The 23,029-nt window shown below is 57.4% G+C and overlaps 7 protein-coding genes across 8 annotated transcripts; all 7 read right to left on the bottom strand.

The window, feature by feature from the left end:
• Positions 1-137: 137 nt before the first annotated feature.
• ABB37_01390 (pyrroline-5-carboxylate synthetase-like protein) lies at positions 138-1,737 on the bottom strand (the record flags this gene model as incomplete). The annotated part of the gene is made up of 1 exon (XM_015797867.1): positions 138-1,737. The coding sequence occupies exon 1, from the start codon at positions 1,539-1,541 to the stop codon at positions 138-140; it is 1,404 nt and encodes a 467-aa protein (XP_015663387.1). The 5' UTR covers positions 1,542-1,737.
• Positions 1,738-2,370: 633 nt separating this feature from the next.
• On the bottom strand, positions 2,371-3,710 carry ABB37_01389 (putative Ribosomal protein l3; the record flags this gene model as incomplete). The annotated part of the gene is made up of 1 exon (XM_015797866.1): positions 2,371-3,710. The coding sequence occupies exon 1, from the start codon at positions 3,628-3,630 to the stop codon at positions 2,371-2,373; it is 1,260 nt and encodes a 419-aa protein (XP_015663386.1). The 5' UTR covers positions 3,631-3,710.
• A 516-nt stretch (positions 3,711-4,226) lies between these two features.
• Positions 4,227-7,215, bottom strand: ABB37_01388 (hypothetical protein; the record flags this gene model as incomplete). Its single annotated transcript, XM_015797865.1, has 1 exon — positions 4,227-7,215. Exon 1 carries the CDS (start codon positions 7,140-7,142, stop codon positions 4,227-4,229), a length of 2,916 nt encoding a protein of 971 aa, XP_015663385.1. The 5' UTR covers positions 7,143-7,215.
• A 458-nt stretch (positions 7,216-7,673) lies between these two features.
• On the bottom strand, positions 7,674-9,355 carry ABB37_01387 (hypothetical protein; the record flags this gene model as incomplete). 2 transcript variants are annotated; one of them, XM_015797863.1, is made up of 1 exon in its annotated part: positions 7,674-9,355. In XM_015797863.1, the coding sequence occupies exon 1, from the start codon at positions 8,667-8,669 to the stop codon at positions 7,674-7,676; it is 996 nt and encodes a 331-aa protein (XP_015663383.1). In that variant the 5' UTR covers positions 8,670-9,355. The 2 variants fall into 2 exon arrangements, with proteins under 2 accessions (XP_015663383.1, XP_015663384.1); XM_015797864.1 differs by having other exon boundaries at positions 7,674-9,349.
• A 398-nt stretch (positions 9,356-9,753) lies between these two features.
• On the bottom strand, positions 9,754-14,838 carry ABB37_01386 (hypothetical protein; the record flags this gene model as incomplete). Its single annotated transcript, XM_015797862.1, has 1 exon — positions 9,754-14,838. The coding sequence occupies exon 1, from the start codon at positions 13,924-13,926 to the stop codon at positions 9,754-9,756; it is 4,173 nt and encodes a 1,390-aa protein (XP_015663382.1). The 5' UTR covers positions 13,927-14,838.
• A 968-nt stretch (positions 14,839-15,806) lies between these two features.
• On the bottom strand, positions 15,807-18,536 carry ABB37_01385 (putative mitochondrial ATP-binding cassette protein subfamily B, member 3; the record flags this gene model as incomplete). The annotated part of the gene is made up of 1 exon (XM_015797861.1): positions 15,807-18,536. The coding sequence occupies one exon, from the start codon at positions 18,534-18,536 to the stop codon at positions 15,807-15,809; it is 2,730 nt and encodes a 909-aa protein (XP_015663381.1).
• A 1,966-nt stretch (positions 18,537-20,502) lies between these two features.
• ABB37_01384 (putative mitochondrial hypothetical protein) lies at positions 20,503-22,860 on the bottom strand (the record flags this gene model as incomplete). Its single annotated transcript, XM_015797860.1, has 1 exon — positions 20,503-22,860. The coding sequence occupies exon 1, from the start codon at positions 22,405-22,407 to the stop codon at positions 20,503-20,505; it is 1,905 nt and encodes a 634-aa protein (XP_015663380.1). The 5' UTR covers positions 22,408-22,860.
• Between the last annotated feature and the right edge of the window lie 169 nt (positions 22,861-23,029).

The raw sequence follows: 23,029 nt of genomic DNA, 5'->3' as shown, positions 1-23,029 counted from the left end.
CAAACAAAATAAAGAGAAAAGGTTTGCCGCAGCATCGCGCAAACGCATTACATTTTTGGCCACGATAAAGCGCAACAAACACACGCTTAGTTTTCTTATCATCACTTTTTGCCCGCACGTTTACACACACTGTGTACTTACCGCTGCCCACCTGCCGCCGCGTCGTCTTGCAGCGCCCGTGTCACATCCTTGTGGGTGAAGTGGTGATCGCCGCTCTGGAACTCGCTCACTGTGGCATAGCGGTCCTTCACGGTGCCGGCCACCACCTTTGGCCGCAGCACCCACTTCTGCGTCAACAGACCCTCCACCCCCACCGGACCCCGCGCATGGATGCGGGCGGTGCTGATGCCGACCTCCGCGCCCAACCCGAACCGGAAGCCATCCGCAAACCGCGTGGAGCAGTTGTGGAAAACGCACGCGCTCTCCACCCGCCGCTCAAACTCGGCCGCCGCCGCCGCGTCGGTGGCGAGGATGGCGTCGGTGTGGTGGGAGCCGTAACAGTTGACGTGCGCGATGGCCGCGTCCAGCGAGTCCACCACCTCCACCGCCATGTGCGCGTCGCCGTACTCGGTGTGGAACGAGCCGACGGGCTCCTTTGCCAGGCCGGCTGCCACCGCACGCGGACCCCCGTAGAAGCGCACCCCCGCCTCCTCCATCCCACGGACGAGAAACTGTGCAGCGGTGGTGTCGTGCGCGGGCAGCGTCAGCAGGTCTGCGTGGAGCAGCAGCGTCTCGGCCGCGTTGCAGGCAGCCGGGTAGTTCAGCTTTGCGTCAATGGCCACCGCCAGCGCCTTGGTGAAGTCCGCGTCCTTGTGTACGTAGACGTGGCAGATGCCATCCGCGTGGCCCAGCACGGGAATGCGTGTGGAGCGCTGGATGTTCTGCACCATGGCGTTGCTTCCACGCGGCACCACAAGATCAATGTAGCCGTCCAGGTGCAGAAGGCCATAGACGTCGGCCCGATTGGTGACAAGGCCGACCACGCCGCGTGGCACCCGTCCCTGCGTGCTCGCCTCGACGGCGGAGACGATGACGTCGTGCAAGGCCGCGTTGGAATGCTCCGCCTCGCGGCCGCCCTTCAACAACAGCCCGTTGCCGGAGCAAAGCGCGAGCGACGCGATCTGAGGTAGACTGTCGGGCCGCGACTCGAAGACCACGAGGAGCACACCGATAGGTGCTGTCTGCTTCACCAACAGCATGTCATCATCCAATTCCCGCGCAGACAAAATTTGGCCGATCGGGTCGGGCATCTCGGCGAGAGTCCGGATGCCCTCGACTAGGGTGTCCAGCTTACTCTTGGTCAGCTCCAGTCGCTTCAACAAAGGAGCCGCAACGTTGTTCACCTTGGCCGCCTCCATGTCTAGCTTGTTGGCGGCAAGGATATGCGCTTCATGGTCGAGGAGAGACCGGGCTACCGCGCGTAGCATGACTTGACGGTCTGTGTGTGACAAGTCACTCAGCGCCGCAGAGCCGGAGCGGGCTTCCTCGGCGTACCGCTGCAACACGGCAGTGTCCACCGGCGTCTCGGCGGATGCGCTCATGAATGTCAAATAATAATTGCAGTGGTGCTTGTCGTGCTTTGGCTTGCCAGTATTTTCGTTTTAAAGAAGCGTGTTTCTTCGAGAGGCACGTACCCAATGAATATCAAGTGTCCCTTGCTCAGCTTAAAAAAAAAGGGAGCTGAAAACACTATGGCACTACGGATGTAAGAGGAAGCAAGCAGTTCGGATAAGTACTTGCCGCCGACAGTGTTGTTTGTACGGAAGTCATTTTGTTAACGTTTTGTATTTTTAAAAAGTAATGATTGTGGGTGCGTGCCCAAGACCAGCATCAGAGACAACAGAAGGAGAAAAACATGAGTTGAACAACAAAGACATCAACGAAGAACAAGATCGGTAGCGGGGGGACAGTGGCTGGAAAAGAGCAAGAACACCATCGTGGAGGACCGCGCTTCGAAGCTGACCCTGATAGTGCTTTGTCCCCGTTGCTGTTCATTACTTCGTCGCAGCACTTCCCGAATTATTTGACGGAGTGTCATCTCTCGAAACACGTTGCTGGCCCGTTCTATGTATTTTCTTTAAGCTCAAAACACTAGAGACACTTATTTTAAAGGTATGCGTGGATTCAAAAATATTAATAACAATAATAATATTAATAATTAAATGACAAAACAAAGAAATCGTTCTCGTAAACAAGTGCCCAAAGGCTTCTTCCACAAAAAAAGGAAAGTGGTTAGTTTGTCAAGAAAAAAGTGGAGCTTTGTTTTCCGCTGTTAGCTTCGGCACGGCGTAGGGGCATACGGTGCGTACCTCCGAAGACAGAGGAGGAAAGAAAAGAACGACCAGAGTCCCGCGGTTCGCACTCGCGTTCTCACTTCTTGGTCGTCTTGGCCTTGCGCTCCACGGCGCGGGCAGCGCGCTCCTTGCGCAGGCGCTCCTCGCGGCGGATGCGGTCCTTCTTGAGGGGGCCGAACCACTGGTTCTTCTCCTTCTTCGTCTGGAAGCGGCCGTGGCCGATCTTGGAGCTCGTGTCGATGAACTTCAGCACGATCTTCTCCTTCAGCTGGCGCGACGTCTGCGGGGCCATCGGCCGGCGCAGCGTCATCACACGGCGGCGCGGGCCCGACACGGAGCCCTTCAGCATCACGTAGTCGTTGCGCACCGTACCGTAGCCAACGAAGCCGCCCATCGGCGTGATCGTCTTCGCCGTCAGATCGTACGTCGTCGTGGCCTGGTTCGGCTCCACCGCGACGGAGCGGCCGACCTGGTAGATCTTCTTGTTCAGCTGCGTGCGGTGGTGGAAGCCGTGCTGACCGGCGCGGGCAACCGTGTACATCACGCGGGCGGGGTGCCACGCGCCGATGCAGGCCACCTTGCGGAGACCACGGTGGGTCTTGCGCGGCAGGCAGGCAACGCCCCAGCGCTTCACCACACCCTCCGTACCGTGACCCTTCGACACCGAGCACACGTCGCACGCCTCCGACTGCTGGAAGACGGAGTCCACGCGCACCTCCTTCTCAAGCAGCGACTTGGCGAGCTCCAGCTTCGCAGCGACGTTGCCGCCGTTGATCTGGATCTCCTGCACGTGCGCCTTCTTCACGCCCACGCGGTTGTTGCGCAGCTTGCGCAGCTGCGTGTGCGCCACAACGCGGATCACCGTCGCGTGCTTCGCGAACGCCTTCAGCGTGCGCGCCTCCGCAAGCTTGCCCTCCTTCGTGTGCGCGAACTGCTTCTGGCGTGTGAAGGCCAGCTGCGCGGACTGCTTCCAGTTCTTGTAGTAGCGGCGGCGGAACTCCACGCTCGTGTGGTGCGCCCACACGGTGCCGATCGTCTTGAGGCCCACGGGCGTCTCGCGGTAGCCCACGATGCCGACGATCACCATCGGCGGCGCCTCCAGGATCGTCACCGGCTCCACCACCTCCTTCTTGTTCACCTTGGAGCCCGGGCGGTCCACGTCGCGCACGATGTGCGTCATGCCGGCCTTGTACACCATGAAGCTGGTCAGGTGCGGCTTCTGCGTCGCGTCGTCCTTGGGGAAGGCGCGAGCGCGGCCGCGGATCTGGCGGGAGCGCTTGCGGGGCAGAAAGCCGAGATGGCCGTGGCGGGGGTGCTCGAACTTGCAGTGAGACATGGTTGCAGGGTGCTGGAAGGAAAGAGCAAAAGAAAAGGTGTGGGTGAACTGGAAAAGCGATGTGCAGCGCGTGGGGGACTTCGGAAAGAGGGAGAAGCCGGTAGCGTGTTCGTGACATTGTGAAGAAAAAGAAGGGGAGTTAGAGGAAGAGTGAGGGCGGCGCGAAGCAGAAATAAACTAGCGAGTAGCTTAGTAGAGTCAGAAGCACACACAGCGAGAAGCACTGATTGCGGACAGCAAAGCCCCCCAGCAAAAAACAAAGATTATTTTTCTTTTAAGCTTCAAATATCCGTACAGGACAGCTGTACGTTCCCTTCTTCACCGTTTTGAAAAGGTCTGCGGATTTACTTTCTTTTTCACTTTCTTGCGACCGCTCGTGTGGAGAGTGCCGGCAGATGCAGTGATGAACGGTTAATTAAAAGCTAGGTGAGTAAGGAAAAAAAATGAGAGAAAAACGGATTGCATCAAACATCAATGAGGACAACAGCAGGTACGTTCAACGGAATAACAGTGTCTTGGGTATTTCTCTTTCCAGCAAAAACTTATACGAGGTTCTTTTTGCGCTCTCTGTCTCTCTCATAACATCGCCTCCCACTTCATGCAAGCTGGCGCTTATTCGAAAGCACGCGAGCCAGCACCGCGGCAGACCCAATGACCTCCGTCTTGCGCAACGTGCGCACCGTCATCGGTGCACTAGCGCGTAACACCGGAAAAGAGGCGGATATCTCCGTGGGCGACACCGTCGGAAGCGATGCGAGGAGCTGCTGCAGTTGGCGCTGCTTCACAGGAGCCACGTCAATCACCTCGAAACGCACCAGCTTCCCCTCCAAGAGATTCAGGTGCAGCAAACTGTTGAACACCTTCTCGGCGGAACTGCCTTGTTTGAAGGTGAGACAGTGTGCGAGGGAGCTCACTGGATGAAAGGCACGCACCGGAAAGACAAGCACTACACCGCACGCCTCCACCGCCGCAGCGAGCACGTCCTGCACGCCCGTCGTTCCCAACAGCGGTGTAGACGTTGCTTGAACAGCGTCGAAGAAGGCGGTCACATCTTGCAGCTCCTGCCGCGCGGTCTTCTCCAGCTTCGACACATCACCGGTGTACGTGAGCTTCACGGACGAAGCGCCGGGAGTGTACTCGATTAACTTCCTTCGGTTCAGCTGCAGCGCCAGGCACTCGGTGCGCGCGCTCATCGGCACAAATATCTCATGTGGGTAGGCCACTCGCAATGCGGCAGCGACGTCCTCGGCGCTCGACAAGTCCGCTTTATTTAACGCCACCACCATCGGAAAACGCATGCGGATGTACAGGGCGACAAAGGCGTGCAGCTCCACCGGTCCCCACGTCCGCAGCTTCGCCGTGAGAGCCGCCTCATTCGCGATGCCGAGACGCCGCAGCACCCTATCAACAAAGGTAGATGTGCTGCGATAGCCGGTGAACATAGAACGAAACTTCGCCGGCTGCCGAACTAGACTGTACCACTTCGCACGCAGATTATCGTAAATCCAGCTGTGCACCTCGGAGCGGACCCAGGTAATGTCCTCGAGGGCGGAGCCTTTACCAGGTGCGCACGCCGTGCCGTCCGCCTCCGTCGCCGCTGCCCCGTCCACGACGTGCACGAGCACGTCGGCGTCGCACAAGTCGTTAAGGAATTGGTTCCCTTTCCCCTTTCCCTGGTAGGCACCTTGCACGAGTCCGGCGACGTCCTTCACCTTCACCGGGTGACGACGGAAGCTGCCGTTGCCCAGCGCGCGCACATGACCGTACGTCGCATCACAGGTACCACACGTCAGACTAGACGTGAGAATTTGGCTTGCTGACACCGCCGACGTCGCGGAAGACGCGGCCGCTGCGGTTGTTGTGGTGCTGTCTGTTGTCGATGCGGCGGTAGCTCCCGCCTTAAGTGCAGGCTGTGCAAAGGCCGCGCAGGGACAGAAGAGCGGCGCCAGACCAGCACCGATGTTCGGCTCGATCGTGGTGAAGGGAAAAGCCGCCACTCGGGCCGCACTGGCCTCCTCCTGCGGGTCGGTGACCGCGTTAAAGAAGGTGCTCTTGCCAGCACTGGGTTTTCCAATCAGGCCGATCGTCAACGTGCAAGACCCGCCGCCCGCGTTGGGCATCCCAGCATCTCCAAATGATTCCGCCTCTGCCGCCTCCGTCGCCGCCGCGTCCCTCTCCGCAGCTGTCGAGCCATCGCCCTCCTCCGCTGTCAAGCCACCGCCACCGCCGTGGCTCTCTCGACTGCGCCGCGCCTCCTGCATCAACAGCCGTGCGGCCTGCGCCTCCGCCTCTGCAATAAACACCTCGCGACTCGTTTCGTCCTCCGCGGCCCACGGACTGGCCGGGGCGGCATCGCCGTCTCCGCCCTCCCCCTCTCCATCCCGGCGGCCACTGCCGCCGTTAGCGCCTTCAGAGAAGACCTCCACCAGCACCTCCAGCTTCTCTTGCGCCGCCTCGGCCGCGTAGAGGTACGTGGGCAGCAGCAGCGCCGTGCCAAGACCGAGCTCGTCCTCCGCGTACGCCGACACCCTCACCACCATCTCCGCCGCCCACCGCTCAAACTTCACGGAGTGCCACCTCGGCCCATCAACGACGTCGACGGTGGGGAGCATGAAGGGGTAGCTGGGCGGGACGTGCAGACATAGCTTTATGCGCTCCAGTCCGTGCACGCTAGACGGGTCCAACGCACAGGCCGCGGCAGACGAGGATGACGCGAGAAGGGATTCCGCATCCGTCAACAGCGGCAGACGGACCAGCGTCTCGCTGCCACGCTCCACCACGGCAGCGTCGTCGTACATGGAACGGATCATCTCCAGCTCGTCCTCCCGCGCGTCCCGCGCCTCCGCGGCCTCGACGGACGTCATGGCGGCAGTCACACACACGCCGCGCACGGCGGAGCGCACCTCCTTTAACGTCGGGAGACTGTGGGCGTGCTCGTGGTAGAGGATGCGCGACGCGTCACTGCAGACCTGCGCAAAGGCAGCACTTTCTTCCGGAGACACGATGGAATCCTTCTTGCCAATTATGTGCAGGCACGGCAGAGAACCGAAGAAGGTTCTGGAGGCGTCCGAGTCGTCGAAGAGCGCAGCACGTCGGTTGCGACCAGGCCCAAAGACACGCCGCGGGTCCGGGGCACCAGCAACCACGACACCGCGTAGCTGCCCCTGAACCGCCACATCGTCGCTGTGCAGCTTGAGGTAGCGATAGATCATCAAAGCTCCTTGCGAGAAGCCAAGCATAACAGTGCACGCGAGTTTTGTTCCGGGCCCGGCAGGCTGCATCGCCGTTCGGACGAGGGTATCGCCAGCGCTGTAGTCCTCCTTGCCATCTGCACTGCACCACGATCGGGTAGGGGTGTCGTCCTCTGCCGTAATGAGGGGGAGCACGTGCGGGGCATCGAGAAATTCGAGCTCTGCGACGTCGGCGAGGTCGTCCTGCAGACGACTCAGCTGATTCTGAAAAATATCTTTTGTCTGCTGCGCGCCATGCAGGCACAACACTCGAATTGGCATTTGCAAACGATGTTGGGCTGTAACATGATGGAAAAGGGAAAAGAAGAAGAAAAATTGTTTTGTGGTGGCCGCTAAGGAGCAGAGAGGAGGATAGTACGAGAAAACGAACGCGCACGAAAGAGGCAGGTGAGATGGAGGAGGTGGAACGGTTCACGTGAACGCGCCATACGTTGTTGCGGCTGCAAAACACAAAGCGTGTCCGTAGACAGTGAAAAGCGTTTACAACCCCGGCGTAGCTTGCATGGTAGGCAAACCTTCATATCGATAGCTCGAACACGGACGCGGTGGTTGTTTAAAATCAAATTGTTGCTCCGCTTTTGTTGTTGTTTCTGTTTTGCAGTGTTTGAGAAACTGTACAAGACGGTAAAGTGGTGACGTGGTACAAACTTCATTTCAGCTCACAGGTAGGCATGCAGCCGAGGTACACTGGAAGGAGCTATCGGGGGAGCCGGATAAATTGCACTGAAGAGGCGAAAGAAAAAAATGACTTGATGCAAGCCTTCGTCTTAGAACTCCTTATCCGCCCTATGTCTATGAGTGGATGGAGGTCGTCTTCTCCATGGCACTTTGGCTGCTCTCCTGGCGTTGCAGTCGGTGCAGCAACACACGGACGTGCTCCATTTCTTTCAACGCCGCCTCCTCACCAAGCAAAACGGTTTTGTGCATCGTGGAAAGGTATTCGAGTAGCTTCATCGTCGCGCCGCCCCGTGAGGTCTCGCCATCGGCATTTCCTACGTGAGATCGATTCTGCTGACGCTCACCTGCGGACTTGCCCTCCGCGGTGGAGTACGTTGCTAACATTTGTTGATTCACTTCCTTTCGAGTACTCTGTTCATTGCAGACATCATTTCCACTGCGCTCCCGTGTGCGAGTTAACAATGTCGTGAGTTGTTCGAGACGTGTGGCGGACCCGTCTTGCAGGTGACGGAGCAATTCAAGGCGCTCCGTAATACACACATCAAAGTCGTGCAGCCTCGCCTTCGACCTTGACGCTTGGTCCGTCAACAGCTGTTCCTCAGGAAAGGAAGGTTTGGCATGGACTCGACGTAGAGCATCCTCGAGCTCCCTCCCACGTCGCACCTGCTCACGCTCTAATTTGGCCTCTAGCCTCCTTTCCTTCGCCGTCCAGTCTTCGACCTTCGCTTCCAGATGCGCCTTCTGAGTGCAGAGCAACTCGTAGCGGTGTTTCCGTGTGCGCATAGTTGCCAGCTCCTGGTCTAGCTGGAGTGTAAGCGCGACGATCGACGGGTCGGAGGCAGCAGTAGGACTTTGCAAAGCCTCTTTTTGCTTCTGTACCTCATCAACGGCTTTTTGTTTTTGCTCCTCGGCGTTGAGGAGAGACTGAAGTTGCTGCTCAGCAGCAGTAAGCTCCTCTTGCGCATGCGTGTACGCCAGCACAGCGCCGTGGCATTGCATGGAGCTGTGCTGCGCTGCCGCGCGGTAGCGATCGGCCTCCATGGCCACCGCACCCGCCTCCCGCGCCAGACGCGAGGACACGTCCTGGAAGCCGCTATTTGCGTAGTGCATCAACGCCGAATCCTGACCAAATCGCACCGCCTCTGTGAAGTCGAGTGTGTCGCGCGGTAGGGATTCGAAAGGCCAGTCGCGAGCAAGGACGTCCGCAAACGTGTCGTTCACACGAGCACTTCTGCAAGCTCTCTGTTCTTGCAGCAATACTGTAGCTTCAGCGTCCCCTCGCGAGTTGGCGTCTGTCGATGCGGAAGCGGAGGGCGAAGTGGGAAGGTGGCCGGGCGGGCTGCGACTACGAACAAGATGCGGGAAAAGAGAACCAGAAGGAAGCGCCGTCTTGGATCTCTGAGGCTGCGGTGGACATCCTTCATCTACGCCGTTGAAATGGTCATTCGCTATGTGAGAAAAGGGGGAGTTGCGTACTCCTGGAAACCCGGCTCTACGCTGTGCCGTTTGGTGTGAAGCGTGGGAGCGGATAGGCGAAAGGTCCGCCGACCAGACAGCGGAGACGTTCAGCTTCCTGTGCAGCACGTCGTCGCTTTCTGCACGCATGCTTTTTTGGGGTGACGTAATTTGCGAGATGTTCACATTGGTGTAGAGGGGTTTCTTTTTTGCTGTGTGCTCGCGTGCGCACTGCGATGCACTATCTTGATTATTAGGGGGGAGCCAATGAACGTGCGGGAGCAGTGCGTTCCACCCCCACAGGCGTCAATGCGGTCGCGACACTGATTTGATCTGTACCTCGTCCATAAAAGAACCAAGACAAGTGCAAAACAAGAAAATAGAAGGGAAAAGAAAGATGGGAAGACATGTATTTGAGTTTCTCTTCCCGGTGCAGTTGAGTTGGTTGTCGCTCAGCCTTCACCAGTATTCTTCCTCGGGTAGAACCAACGTTTGTCCAAGTCATAGGTTGTGTCGGCCTTCTCAGTAAGCCGCTGCTTTGGTTGTTGATGTCGTTGAAGATGTCTTTCTTTCTTTCTTGTGGAGTGCGCGAGGAGTTGGACGCACATGGAATTCCGTTTTTCTCTACTGAGTCCTCACTTGAGGGGCGAGAACACAGCCGACGTAGACGCGTGGAATCAGATCGCAGGGTGCTGTTCTTTCAGCGCACGACACGTCAGCAGCGTTTTCTTTTGCCTTTTCAGCGTAAGGCATTTCGCAGAAGCCGCTCCACCAGCTGCAGTGCCCGCGCCTCTTCATCCTCCTCTTCGCGACTTCGCATTCGTTCGCTGGAGTGCGTCGCAGAAGTTGCCTCCGTCGTGGAGGCCACTCGCGTCGGAGGCGCTGCGGGACTGGGACTCAGACGGACGGCCTCCAGCGCCGTTCCCGTCTCACCAGCCAGCCTACGCTGGGAGATAAACTGTAACGCGTACTGGAGAGCTTCGGCGTGAAAGTCTTGTGCAGCCGCAGCAGAAGATGGCGGTGGTGCGGGCGTGCCCTCTGAGCCTGGCAGAGGTGCCCTTGTCAACGCATACTGCGGCTTCTTCTTTCTGAATGGCAAAGAGGCGGTGTTCAACGCCTCAGAGAAAGGAGCAGGCGCGTTTGCGGATCCGGCTTCAGAAGCCACCGCAGGAAACGCCTCCCCTCCCACGCCGATGCTGGGCGGGTCCGCCTCGTCGTCGTCTTCACGGCTCGCCCACGTGCTCGTCGAAAGACTGTACAGCACCGACAAAGGCACGTTGTTGAGCAGCGTGTCTGCCGCCTGTGTAAAGGTACCTTTACTGCTTTCATTCTCGCCTCTGCGCCTGATTCGCTGCAAGAAATCGCTTGATTGGGCGGGTGTAGCTTGAGGACCAGGTCGACTGTCGCCGTCCTTCACAGCACCCTTACCACCCGCAAGGTCGTTTGCAAGAGATGGTGTTGATGGTGCGCCGCTCCTCACCGCGTGCTTCAAACGTCTCTCTGGAGCACTAACAGCCTCATGAAAGATCCATAAAGAGTCCCGCCGCCCACCGGCCAGCACGCGAAACTGCTGTGTTACGAAGTAGTAGAAGAGCTCTGCCAAATGTCGGCACACCTTGGTCCCGTCCTCGGTGTGCGACACCTGCTCATACATGCCCGGCGTGCAAGTACAGGAAAGGGAGCCAACAACACGGCGCCACTGGGTGCGTGCGAGATGCACCACCGCCTGCACCGCTGCCGCCTCTGGTGACGTTGCAGGGCTTGCAGTTGCTGCGGTTGTCGTGGTAACTTCAGCTCTAGCCCTTAGGTGGCCTTTCTGCGCAGTCCTTCGGTCGTCTGCTGCTGCAGCGGTAGCGCCATACGTTGACGTAGCGCTGAACAGCGCGAGAAGCGGCGCCACGCTCACGCTCAGTCGCACGTGCAGGTAGCGGCGCACGGTGGCAGAGACGGCGTACCGCATGGGGCCGGTGACGACGCAGCTGTAACCGGAGATGTAGTCCGTTAAGCGCCGCTGCGATGTGCTGGCGTGTGCGTCTACCACATTTACCGCCGTGACGTAATTGCCGCGTCGAAACAGCAGGGAGGCGAACAGGGAGAGGGCGGACATGTGGATTGGCATAAGCGTCACCGGCGGTGCGTGGCTGGCAAGCAGTCGCGCCTCGCGTCGTGCGGCGTTGACGAAGGTGTCCTCGTTACGCGTGGCAGGCCGGACAAGACCGTAAGAGAGCCATAGCCATCGCAGCGAGTGCGCGGTCTTGCTTGCTGGGGAAACACGGGAGCCAGAGGAAATGGTGGTCCACCTCTTCCTCTCCGTGTCCTCTTCGAGTTGCGTTGGCGCACCCGGCAGCACGTCCACGCATACGCGGTGGAGAAGCAGTTGTGGTCGTCGCGGCTTGTCGCGCAGTCGAGCAGCCAGTCCGCTCCACTTACAAAGGTCTTCAAAATATCTGTCTTGCAGAGAAGCAGGCAGCCGCGACTCTTCCACCTCCCTATTACACGGATCAGAAAGTGAGTCGGAGGAACACACTGTGGTGGCCATGACAGCCGCGAGACTTCCTACGTCCACCTCTTCCTTTGGCACAGCTGCAGCAGCGCTTTCAAGAAGCTGAGCGGTAGATGGAAAACGAAGCATTTCGGCTAACACGTCTGCGCAGGCAGGAAGTGAAGTGTAGATTTGGTTTTGTGAGAGGATTTGAGCGAAGGCCGTGTTGCCGGCCGCGCTGCACGATACGGCCAGACTCCGACCCGGGTCCAGTTGCATATCGAGCGAGGCATGCAGCACGGCTTTTGCCAGGAGTCTATCCACATTATTTGCGGATACGTAGAAGTCCGCTGCCGCCGCCACAGCGGTGCTAGAAGCGGCAGCAGCAGCAGCAGCAGATGGCGGAATGGCCATCTCTGCGGTCATGGAGACGGCGAAGAGAGGAGGCATATACCCGTGCGCGATGTGCGCGCGCTGCGTCCACCAGTGCAGTGCGTCCACGAGAGACACTGTTGGGGGGCAGAGAAACACTACGATGCCGCCATCTCCTTTTCCAGTACCACTCTGAGAAGGAGAAGAAGGCAGCTGTGTGCGGTCAGTGCTCCGCCCTTCGCTTGCACGCGACCGTTTTCGATGCCGACTCGGTGCCTTCGTGGGCCGCACACACGATGGCGCATCTGCAGCGGCAGCGGAAGAGCCAGTTTTGTCGGACCATTTTAGGTGCTCGCACTTCTGCTGATGAACGCACCCCCAATACACCAGCAGCTGGCGCAGCTGAGCGCCGTGCGTATCGTGATACCGCGTGGAGAGCTCAATCCACAAACACGGACGGCGTTGGGATGGGCTGTTCAACTCCGCAGCTGCACGTGTATCCTTCCACCACGGCAGTGCATCAGGACCTTCGTCGGAAAAAAGACTGTTTATTGATTTGCGGAGGGAGACGGTCTCTTGTGGGGCTTTCTGGCCCGGCTGCTGATGTCTTTGCCTTTTCTTTTTTCGGGGAGGGGCGGTTGCTGGTAAGGGAGAGACGTCATTCTCCATTTTCGCTCCTCGCGGCCACACTTTGGCGATGAGCAGCTCATCATCTGCGGTGTCCTCAATCTGGAACTCGGAGTCGATAGTAGAAACCAGCAGCTCCTCGTTAAGCACGTCCGCACTGGGGGAGATAGGATGCACAGGTGCATCTTGAGTCAAACCCGCGCGGCCTTCCAGAAGATAGTCAGACACATCGGGTATCTTTTCGCGCGGGCCTTTCGGCTTCCGGTTTCGTTTCCTTTGCGGTGGCGCTTTGACTTGCTCTGCCGCGGCTGCGTCCTCCGACACCAAAAACGACAGCTGAGACAGCGGGCTCACGTTTCCGTTGCCGCCGTTGGAAAAAACGCGATCAGAGGGGGACCAATCCTCCATATCAAACTCTCCAAAGCCTCCAACTGGCGCCTGCACCGTCAGCGTTGCATGACGCTCCTCGACCTCGGAAGCGATCAATGTCGAGCGCGAAGGAGCCGCACATGTTTTGGTCCGATCTTCCTCACTCGTCAAAGCTGGCGCGGAACTCGTCTCCAGTGGCGGTGACGAGATGCAAGCGTTATTCGCGTTGCTTGTTTGAAGCAACGCGGAATTCGATGTCTCCATTCTGCTTTCATCGGACGCCTTCCCCACCACTTCTTTTTTATCCATTCCTCCCTCCGATGACTTCGAATCCGCTGCGCTCTCCGACCCTGTCTTGCGCTTCCTCTTCTTCGTCGTCTTCGCGACCGCTTTTTTGCGATTGGGAGAGGTGCAGGTGGTGGCAGTGGTCGAGGCTTCCGAGGGAGTTTCAGCCGTCTTTGTAGGCTTCTTTTTAGGGTCCGTCGGGGACGTCTCGGCTGCCTCTGTCTCCGTTGGTGTGCGTGCCAGCCTACCCCTCGGCCTCCTCTTCGCCGGAGCGCTGAGCAGCGGCTTCGGTGTCCACGCCAACTCCGCGGCGTTAATACGAGGCCGCATCAACAGCTGTCCTGCCGTGTCGACAGTCTCGGTGAAGAGCAAACCGGACGCCAACTGCGAGAGGGAAGGGCAGCCGTACGTGTCACTGAGCGTCGCTTTCAGCCCCGATAGGTGGGCTGCTGTCGTAGTGGAAGAGCAGTACGCTCCTGAGCCCCGCGGCGCCGCTGACGAGCTAGATGCGGTCGGGACATCGAGTACCGACGTGGGCAACGTGGACACGGTGACGAGGTCGTCTGGAACTTCCAGCAAGCGCTTCAACGATTCGTCCTGTTTGCGCTCCGCAACATTTGAGATCGGTGACAGTGCATTCTGCGTCTGCGACTCTGCGGGATCGCTGTCCGGCCTGGTGAGAAGCTCTGCATCCTCATGTGGTGCCACGGTAGCCGTGGGCAGACTCGCACCGAAGCATGCACGCCGCGAAGTCTCGGTCACCGCCGTGGTGGCCATGTTGGGGTTAACAGCTATGGTGGCAGCGGAGGGGTCGAGCAAAGGGGAATCTGGCGTAGAAGAAGAAGAGGGCAGCAAATTGTGACTTTGCGACGCCGCGTCGGAGGGAGACAGAGCAATCGTTGGCGCTGAACCGTCTCCTGGGTCGCTCGTGATAGGAGAAGACAAAGGAGACAGTCGAGGAGAGGGGGCACTACCCGATGGTCTTGATCCTACCGCAGGATCACTAGTCGTAGAGGACGACGTGTAGGAGAAGAGGGAACTGGGAAAAGACAGTAGCAACGGCGCCTGTGCAGTCGTCTGCGCAGAAGCAACGTCATGCGTTCCACAAGGTATGTAGACGTCTTCCGGTTGTAGCTCATCCCTCACGGCGACTAAAGCTGGAATCCCTTCCTCCGCTCTCTGTTCAGGAGTGAAAGAGTCCTGTGCCGTCGTCGCCGGCGGCGGAAGCCCCGGTGGTGATGGTGAGGGCGTGGATTCATTAGAATCGGTCATGAAGGTCACCGGCGAGGAGGACCACGGTGACGCCGTCGTAAAGGAGTACCGGTCAAACAAATTCGTTTCGTTGTCTTCGAGCGAAGCAGACTGCACAGACGCGGAAGAAGTCGAGGAGGTTGATGAGGACGGCGCTCCTGCGTCCTTGTCCTCCTGTGAAGATGCGGAAGATCTATGGATCATTATGGGAGGATGTGTTGATACCTACTTTCACGGTGTTTACAAGGGATTCTATTTTCGATCGTATGTATATGTTTTTAAGTAGTGTGTACGTGTGCTATGCGGAGGAGAAGTTAAATGTATGTTGCGGACAGCGGCTTTCCCTCTCGTCAAAGCGCTGGATTACGCCTCAAGGCGTTCCTCTTTAAAGGTTGGCGCTCGCGCGCAGTCGAACTTGCTTGTCGCACCTGTTATACTGATTGTGTTGCGTTGGTTGGAGAAAGTGAAACGGTGACACTCCATTTCAAAATCAAAAGGTCATTCGGCGAGCAATGAGGCGGAAACAAAAGACGAGGGGCAGTGAGTTTTGCTTGTTGCTGCTGTTGATGAATGCATGCAAAGCAAGTCAACGAAGTGGATGGGCCGCATTTGGCATTGCAGCAACGCTGTGCACGCAGCCAGCTTTAACGCGTCACAGTTTCCTTTCTGTGTGTATGTGAAAACATCGGCCGAGCTATGGCAAGTTCGAGGACGGAACACACGAGCAAAAATCCCAGTAGCTAACACATCCTTTGCGCCGCGAAAGATGATGTCGGTAGCCTTCGAGCAAGACGCCTGCAGATCGATGAACGCGGTGCGCTTTGCTTTCCTCATTCTGTCTTTGTCCTTTCTTTAAGAATAGATCGATCGGTACCTACACGGACCACAGATCAGGTAACAGTGAAGAAAAATACTCACACACACACACACACACACACACAGAGAGAGAGAGAGAAAGGAGAACGGCTGCGGAAAAGGGTGGAAAACGCGCCGTACGCCTCCTTCACCTCGCCGCCTCGTTGCACGCGTGCCACATCAACGTAAAACTCTTTCTCATAATGAACCCAAAATTCGCCTACGTCAGCGATTATTTCCCGCTTGCACGAACCCGCGCCACACATCCAGTACATGCTCAAAGCGGCGCGTCACCCTCTGTCCAACATTGGTCACCAACACTACAGCCAGCCGTCAGACGCAATCGGTATAGGTAAAAGCAAGGCGAACAATAGCAGCCATATCTGGCAAGGCAAACAGTGATGCACAGCACTCAGCAAATACAAAAAGGAAGTGACGCCACAAAGACAGAGAGAGAGGGGGGTTGTGCGTAAAGAGAAACGTCAGACACATCACATGTCGGCACCGCTCCGCAAACATTTCAGCAGCCTTTTTTTTTTAAGGGGGACCTTTTAGTGTGCTGATTGCTGCTGTTTCTCACCCTGACTGCATTGTTGAGGATCAGCCTCGGAAGGCGTCTTCTCGCTGCCGTCTCCTCCGGCGCGGTGTCGGTCGCGCAGCTGCTGCAGCCACATCTCAGAGTACAGCCCACCCTTGCGTAGCAGCTCCGCATGGGTGCCCTGCTCCCCCACACCACCCTTGCCATCGAGCACAAAGATTATGTCCGCCTCCTTCACAGTCGTGAGGCGATGGGCGATGAGGATAATGGTGCGGGGACGCGTCCGGCCAGTCGCGCTCTTGAGGGTATCCATCACGTTCAGCTCCGTCGTGCTGTCCAGGGCAGAGGTAGCCTCATCCGCCAAGAGGATCGGAGGATCGGCCAGCACCACCCGCGCAATGGACACGCGCTGCTTCTCGCCGCCGCTGAGCTTCAAGCCGCGCTCGCCGACGGACGTGGCGTAGCCGTTGCTCATGTGCATAACGGTGTCGTGCAAGCTAGCCGCCTTCGCCGCCGCCTCCACCTCCTCGTCCGTCGCGTTCATGCGGCCGTAGCGAATGTTGTAGCGCACCGACTCGTTGAAGAGAACCGTGTCTTGTGGAATTACGCCAATGTACTTGCGCACGCTCTTCATCTTCAGCGTGTCGAGCGGCTGCCCGTCCAGCAGCACCTGCCCAGCCGTCGGGTCGTAGAAGCGGAAGAGGAGGCGGAAGATGGTGCTCTTGCCGCTGCCAGAGGGCCCCACAAAGGCCACCGTCTTCCCACCAGGGATGGTGAGACTGAGGTGGCGCAGCACGAGGCGGTTCAGCTCCTTCTTGTACTCAAAGGAGACGTCGCGTAGCTCGATGGTGCCGTCAATGTACTTGTATTCTTTGGCATCCGTCTTGTTGTTCACGTTGGGGCTCTTGTCCAGCAGGGCAATCATCGCCTGCATGTTCTGCGTGCTGGTTTGCACCTCACGGTAAATCATGCCTAGGTAGCTGAGCGGCATGTACAGCTGCATGAGCAGCGCGTCGACAAGCACGAGGTCACCCACCGTCAGCGCACCGGCGAGCACGCCGCACGTGGCGAAGTACAGACTGAGCACGCCGGCCGTGACAAAGATGACTTGCTGACCAAAGTTCAGCACCGCCATTGTCTGATCCAGAATCACCAGCTGATTGTTCATGTTCGTCGTCTCGGTGCGAATGCGCTGCGACTCGTAGGTCTCCGTCCCAAAGTACTTCACCGTTTCGTAGTTCAGCAGCGAGTCGACAATCAGGCCACCGCAGCGGCTGTCCAGGGCGTTGTAGCGCGTGCGGAACTTTGCGCGCCAGTTGGTGACGAGAAACGTCCACGAAACGTACGCCACCACCGCCACCAGCGCAATGCCAATGAACTGCGGACCCGCCTGCGTGTTCAGCGCACAACAGACCAGCCCCATCTCAAAGGTGGTCGGCACAACCATGAAGAGTAAGGCGTAGGCCAACGACCAGAAGGCGCGGCTGCCGCGATCCAAATCTTTGCTGATCACACCCGTCTCGCGGTTCAAGTGGTAGTTCAGGTCCAGCTGGTGCAGCTTGTCAAACATCTCCATTGCGAGCTTCGTGGACGCGTGGCCACCGACAGGGGCAAACAGCAACGTCTTCAGCTCCTCGGTAATCGAGGTGGTGATGCGGCAGATACCGTACGCCACGACACACCCGAAGACACCGATCACAAAAGGGCCAGCCACCGTCGCGGCTTCGGCAGTCGCAGTGGCAGGAGCCAGTAGATCAACTATCGTTTTGAACCAAAACGGCACCGCCACCTTCAGCACCTTCGCGAGGAGCACGCAGAAGACGCTTCCCGCAACCAGTGCCTTAATCTTCGGTTCCCCTCGTGGCCAGAGGTAGGACCAAACCTTCCCCACCACACGTCCAACGGGAATGTCGGAGGCATTCTCAGAAATATGAATGCCGTCCTGTCGCGGTGGCGTGCTGATCAGCGGCGGAGCCTTATCACTCGCCTTTGCGGGGGGTGAGCCGGACGGGGACGTTCCAGCTTTACTGCCGCCGTTGTTTGGGTCCTGCAAAGCCTGCGTGCGACTGTCAGCGCCTCCTTCCTTGCTCTGTGCAGAAGAGCCGTCTGTGGAGGCAGCAGCAACGGAGGGTGTGCTCTTCGTGTCCGAGCTCTGCCGCTCCTTCAGCTCCTTCGTTGCCGCCTCCACACGCTCGCCCATGTTCACGCGGTGAATTACCTCCGTCTCGTTGTTGGAAAGACGCACAAACGTGCCGCGCGCGCCATCGGCTGTCGGTGAAGCCTCTTCTCCCTCACTTTTACTAGCGGCCTCCTCCTTCTGCTTCTTCGCTGCGTCCGTCGTGGTGCTTGCCGCCTTCCACTTCGCCTCTGTCAGTTTGGATTGTGTGGCATCGAACGACGGCGGCGTGCTGCCAACCTCGAAAGCAGCCCCGGTACTCTCGCGAAATCGCTTCTTCTTTTCATCCTCCGCCGGGGGCTTCGCGCTCGGGGCGCGCAGCAGCCACGACGGCCATACAAACGTGCGGGCCGCAACGTACGTGCTGGAGCTAAGAAAAGAGGAGGAAGAGGGGGATAAAGAAAACGTGTCTCCGCCAACGGCTCCATGAAGAACCGGTGCCCCTCTCCGTGTCCTGTACGCGGTGGTCACCGACCACAAGTGCAACGAGATGGGCCGCATGCCACTGCCGCGATGGGAGACACCCGCAGCCGCCCTGCGCAGCAGCGTGCGTCCACAGCGCAGCATCTCCACAACTATTGCGCACACAGTGCTTTCGCTTTTTAACCGTCCGCTGTGCTGAAGACGAAATGCCAACAGAATCGGACGTCGATCTGCTGCTGCAGAGAAACAAAAACAAGGCGATGCTTGCAGGAGCAGACGATGTACCAGACGAGATAGATAGAGAGAAGGGGAGTAGAGAAGCAACCGTATTCACAGAAGGAAAGAAAGAACAGGGGGGGGGGGGCAAAAAGTTTGCGTCTCTGCTGTGTGGTAGACGTGCGTGAGCGGCCGCTTGTCTGAACAAACACGCAAACAGAAAAGTACAAGACCTTAGCGTCTTGCGAATCACTTCGCAACCTCTCGTACAACAAAAAAGGGGAGAGGAAAAAAGGTCAACTGGAAGATGGAGAAAAGAAGTAAGAAACGGTCGTCTTGAAGAAAGTACGAAACGAGATGAAAGAATGTGTGAAGAGGAAATAGCAACGGAAAAGCGTAATCGCCGCTCGAAAAAGGGGGCGGTCAACAAAATACGCCGGAAGCCGTAAACCCCTCGCTTGACCACAAGCACAAAAAATAAGAGAGAGAGAGGGGGGCGCACGTGGCGCCTTACTGTTCGTCGTTACGAATAAACCGTCAAATAACCGCACACACACACACACACACATATATATATGTGTAGAAAATGCCAAAAGCGGTCCGGTTTTTATTTTCCACCTCACACCCCCATTCCACCTACGCAGCTGCACTGACGTAAATGGAAGGCGAGGCAAGGAAGACGCGTCGCAGTTCTCGGCCTGCACCGTAGATACAACAGAGTAAAGTTGAGCAAATGCCAAGAAAAAGGTTTACCGCTCTAACACCTTCTCACCAGTTCCAGATGACTCCACCGCACACCGATATACAGTACTTGAGAAAGGGGTATTTCGTCAGAAATAGAAAAGATACGCAGAGCAAACAACAACGGTAAAAAAAAGATGTGTAAACAGAGCAAATATTAGCAGATGAATTTTTTAAAGCTCACAAGCAAATCGACGTGTCATGTATGTCCTTCCGAATTATGGTACAAGCAAAATTGTAATGTTGCTCGAAACAGAAGCGGAAAGCAGCTCAAAGCCTTCAGGTTTGGACGCGCCAGTACATGAATCACTTTGATGCACAGTTTGTGATGATATAAACGTGCTTAAAAACCAAAGAGAGAAGGTCTCGCTTGCAGTAAAGAAGGAGAAAAAAAGGCAATTAGAGAGTTCTATGTTGCAACACTACCTTTCCTGCTCTCTTGTACGATCCACTTCGCTCGTGCGATTCTATGCGTGGAGTTGGACGTGACAATGGAGAAACTCGAAGTGAAAGGAAGAGTAGTGAAGAACAAGATCAGGACAGGAAGGACAGGAAGGACCAAGAAATAGAAGAAGTGCAGGAGAAAAAAAAAAAGTGAGAGTCAGGTACTTGGTGAGTGAAGCTACCAACAGGCGTACCATTTTTTCTCTGAACACTTCTCAGTGTAGAAGAAAGCACGTATTGCGCCCAAAAGGAGATACAGCAACACCTTTCTGCTGTAGTCGCCAGCACAAAAAAGTTTTTGAGGTCTCGTCAACATAAGACTCACGTCAGATCATCCACTACACCCCGTGTATCCTTCCGGAGGAGACGCCATGGGTGATTTTGTACCTGTGTTGGCAGCGACACCAGCTGCAGCTTAATTAGCAAACGTTCGAGTTAACATTTTTAAGTATTCTTTTTGCGTTGGTGATGAATTCTATAAGCACGGTTGATCACTTCTATGCCAAAGTTTCTCTCTTTCTTTGATCAAACCCGAAAAAAAAAGTTGCATCTTTGAAAACAAAAAGAAAGCCGTCGCGCGCGGCGAAGAGCGGGTGCGATTCGACAGCGTGAAAGCCTCCAACGTATGCGAGAAGAGAGTGAAGTACTCCCCTCCTCTCTCTCTTCTAAGTTGGCTTTTTGCTATCTCACGGAGCGCCGGGTTGACTCGTTACGGAGTCCGTCGAGACCCGTCCTGAGTGAGCACTCCCCCTGCATAGCCCGGGTGTCTGCCTGTGCTACTCGGTGCGGCACCAGATCGACTGCTTTGCTGGGACTGGCTGTAGCCTGACGGCGCACCAGGACGTCGCCGGCGTGGAATGCGGAAAAGACTCGGCACCGTTAAAGTCTCAATTTCGTCTAAATTCGTCCCCTGCGCGATGCGTCCGCAGCACGCCTCCAAAAAGTCGATCTCAAAGCGACTCAGTGGATAAGACGTGGCCCACACCCCGGGCAGAGGCCGGTAGGTGTGCCGTTGCCGCTCCGCCACCGACGCGTACTCCATGGCATCAAAGAGGCTGCGATGGAAACCGGCGCGGTAGAGGTAGGGCGCGATGAGATCCACACCGTGCAGCACCAGCGTGCCGTCCGTCATCAGCTCCATCGACACCGCAGGCGACGTCTCAAAGCGGCGGACGAGATTCCACTTTTCCTTCTCATTCTGACCGCACTGCGGACAGCCTTCGACGGAGCCGTCCTCGGCCTTCACCCGCGATGCGCCGCATTGTGTGCAGTGCGGCACCCACAGTCGGATTTGGCTGGGCAGCGCCTGCCGTCCGTCGTGCTGGCCCTCCACAAAGTGCACCACCACGACACCGCCGTCGTCTTGCGCAGAAGGGGAAGGGGGAGGAGACGCGCCTGCCTCCCCCGCTGCTGCAGCGATCGACGCCGCCTGTTCACGTTTTACACGCACCGCCGGAGACTGACCACCATCGGAGGCCGCTCTGTCGGACGTCGGACCCGGTGGTAGACTCCGCGGTCGCCGCGTGCCGGCCGCCGCTAGTACGGCCGAAATCGTAGCAGAGGAGGAAGAAGACGAGGGCGGGTTCGCCTGCACCACGACGTCGTCGCTCTCCTCGTCCGTCACGTCGCCGAAGTAATTCTCATAGTCGCCCTGCGTCGCATCCACCACCATCATCATCTGCTCCTTCCGCTTCTCACGCGTCACATCGCCGTTGCGGAAGCTGCCGTCCGGCTCGAGCACCACCATGTGCGTTCCACTCGGCATTTGGTCAATGACGTTTTTCATCCACAGGTCCACCTCGAGGGAGGAGGCGGTGACGCGGCGCTCGCACACGGGGCACGGCCCGACAGGGTCACGCATCGACCGACACTTGTCCAGCATCACAATCCATGACTCGAGGTCGCAGCACTGAAGGTGGTTGCAGTCCCTGCTGCGCACGGGATGGAGAATTGGGAGACGTGAGTACGGGCAGAGCAAGGAGAACTCAACGGAGGACACCATGAGCTCCTCCTCTTCCCCCTCGGCCTTGTCGTTGTGCGGCGACGCACGCGCAGTTGCAGGTGAGTTGCCACCAGTCGCCCCGGCCGATGCGCTCGAACGCCCAGATCCTTGTGCCGCCCGCAGCGGTGACGTCTTACTGGCCGCTGCCTCCTCTCCAAACGCCACTTTCAGGGCACGTTGGCGATGGACATGAAGTTTCCCAGCCGCCTCGCGGCCGCCTTGCTGGGCCTCGTCCAGCTCCCCCACAATTCGACTTCGTACCTCCTGCAACGTGCCGGAGACGTCGTTGGTGACTGGTGACGAGACGCCTGTGTACGAGAAACTCACGGCACCCCCTCGCAGATGTGCGCTGGAGTGATCAGCGTTGGCCCAGTGCAATTGCTGCTGTTGCTGATGTTGATGCTGCCCTGCACTGTTGCTGGTCGAGCCATGGCTGCCTCGAGGAGAAGCCGAGGCGTACGGCGAGAGAGACGAAGATGAATCGAGGCGATAGGCGCCACCGCCGCGCGGTGCCGTGGCCGCGTCGAAGAAGCTCGCGATTGAGAAGTGATCTCGATGAGACTGGCTGGGGGCGACGAGGGATGGGCGCCCACTTCCTCCCTTGGGGGGCATTTACAAACACCCTTTCGACAATCGAGGAAGAGAGAAGAAAAAGAAAAATCCCCTCAACCAATAGCTGATGCTTTGCTGTCTTTCTTTTTAGGGGCTAGGACAAAAAAAACTCGTTTAGCAAAGCTGATTTGCTTACCGAAAAGAGAGGAGAAGTTATAAAAGCAGCAGCAGCACAGACAGAAAATAGCTTTAAAAAAAAGGAAAGGAAAGAAGAGAAAACCGAAAGGCGAAGGGGGAGCGAGGCGTTGCGAATTTGACCCACATGAAAGACGGTTATAGATGCGTGTGTGCAATCACAAGATCTAATTCAGCCAAAAACAATAAACGAAGAGAAACCCTCTCATGCAGATCTGCATGAGCGTACATATGTGCTCATCAACGGCGTGCCTGCTGCAGTTCACTCGCACCCACGCCTTCCTTTCCTTAGCAGCTGCGATAGGTATATTTAAAGCTGTGACCCCAGAAGAAGAGTTATGCGAAGAGACGAGTGAGAAGGTGGAGAAGGAAAGAGCGAAGAGAGAGTGGGGCAAAAAAATGGGGGAAAATAAGTTTGTTTGTTTTTTGAGACGCACGCGACACTTCGCAAAGTTGATGCTCGGATATTTGCTGTCATCAGGTAGCA

This window comes from Leptomonas pyrrhocoris, assembly GCF_001293395.1.
Source record: "Leptomonas pyrrhocoris isolate H10 chromosome Unknown, whole genome shotgun sequence".
Taxonomy (NCBI): Eukaryota; Euglenozoa; class Kinetoplastea; order Trypanosomatida; family Trypanosomatidae; genus Leptomonas; species Leptomonas pyrrhocoris.
This window is presented reverse-complemented; position numbering and strand designations above follow the sequence as displayed.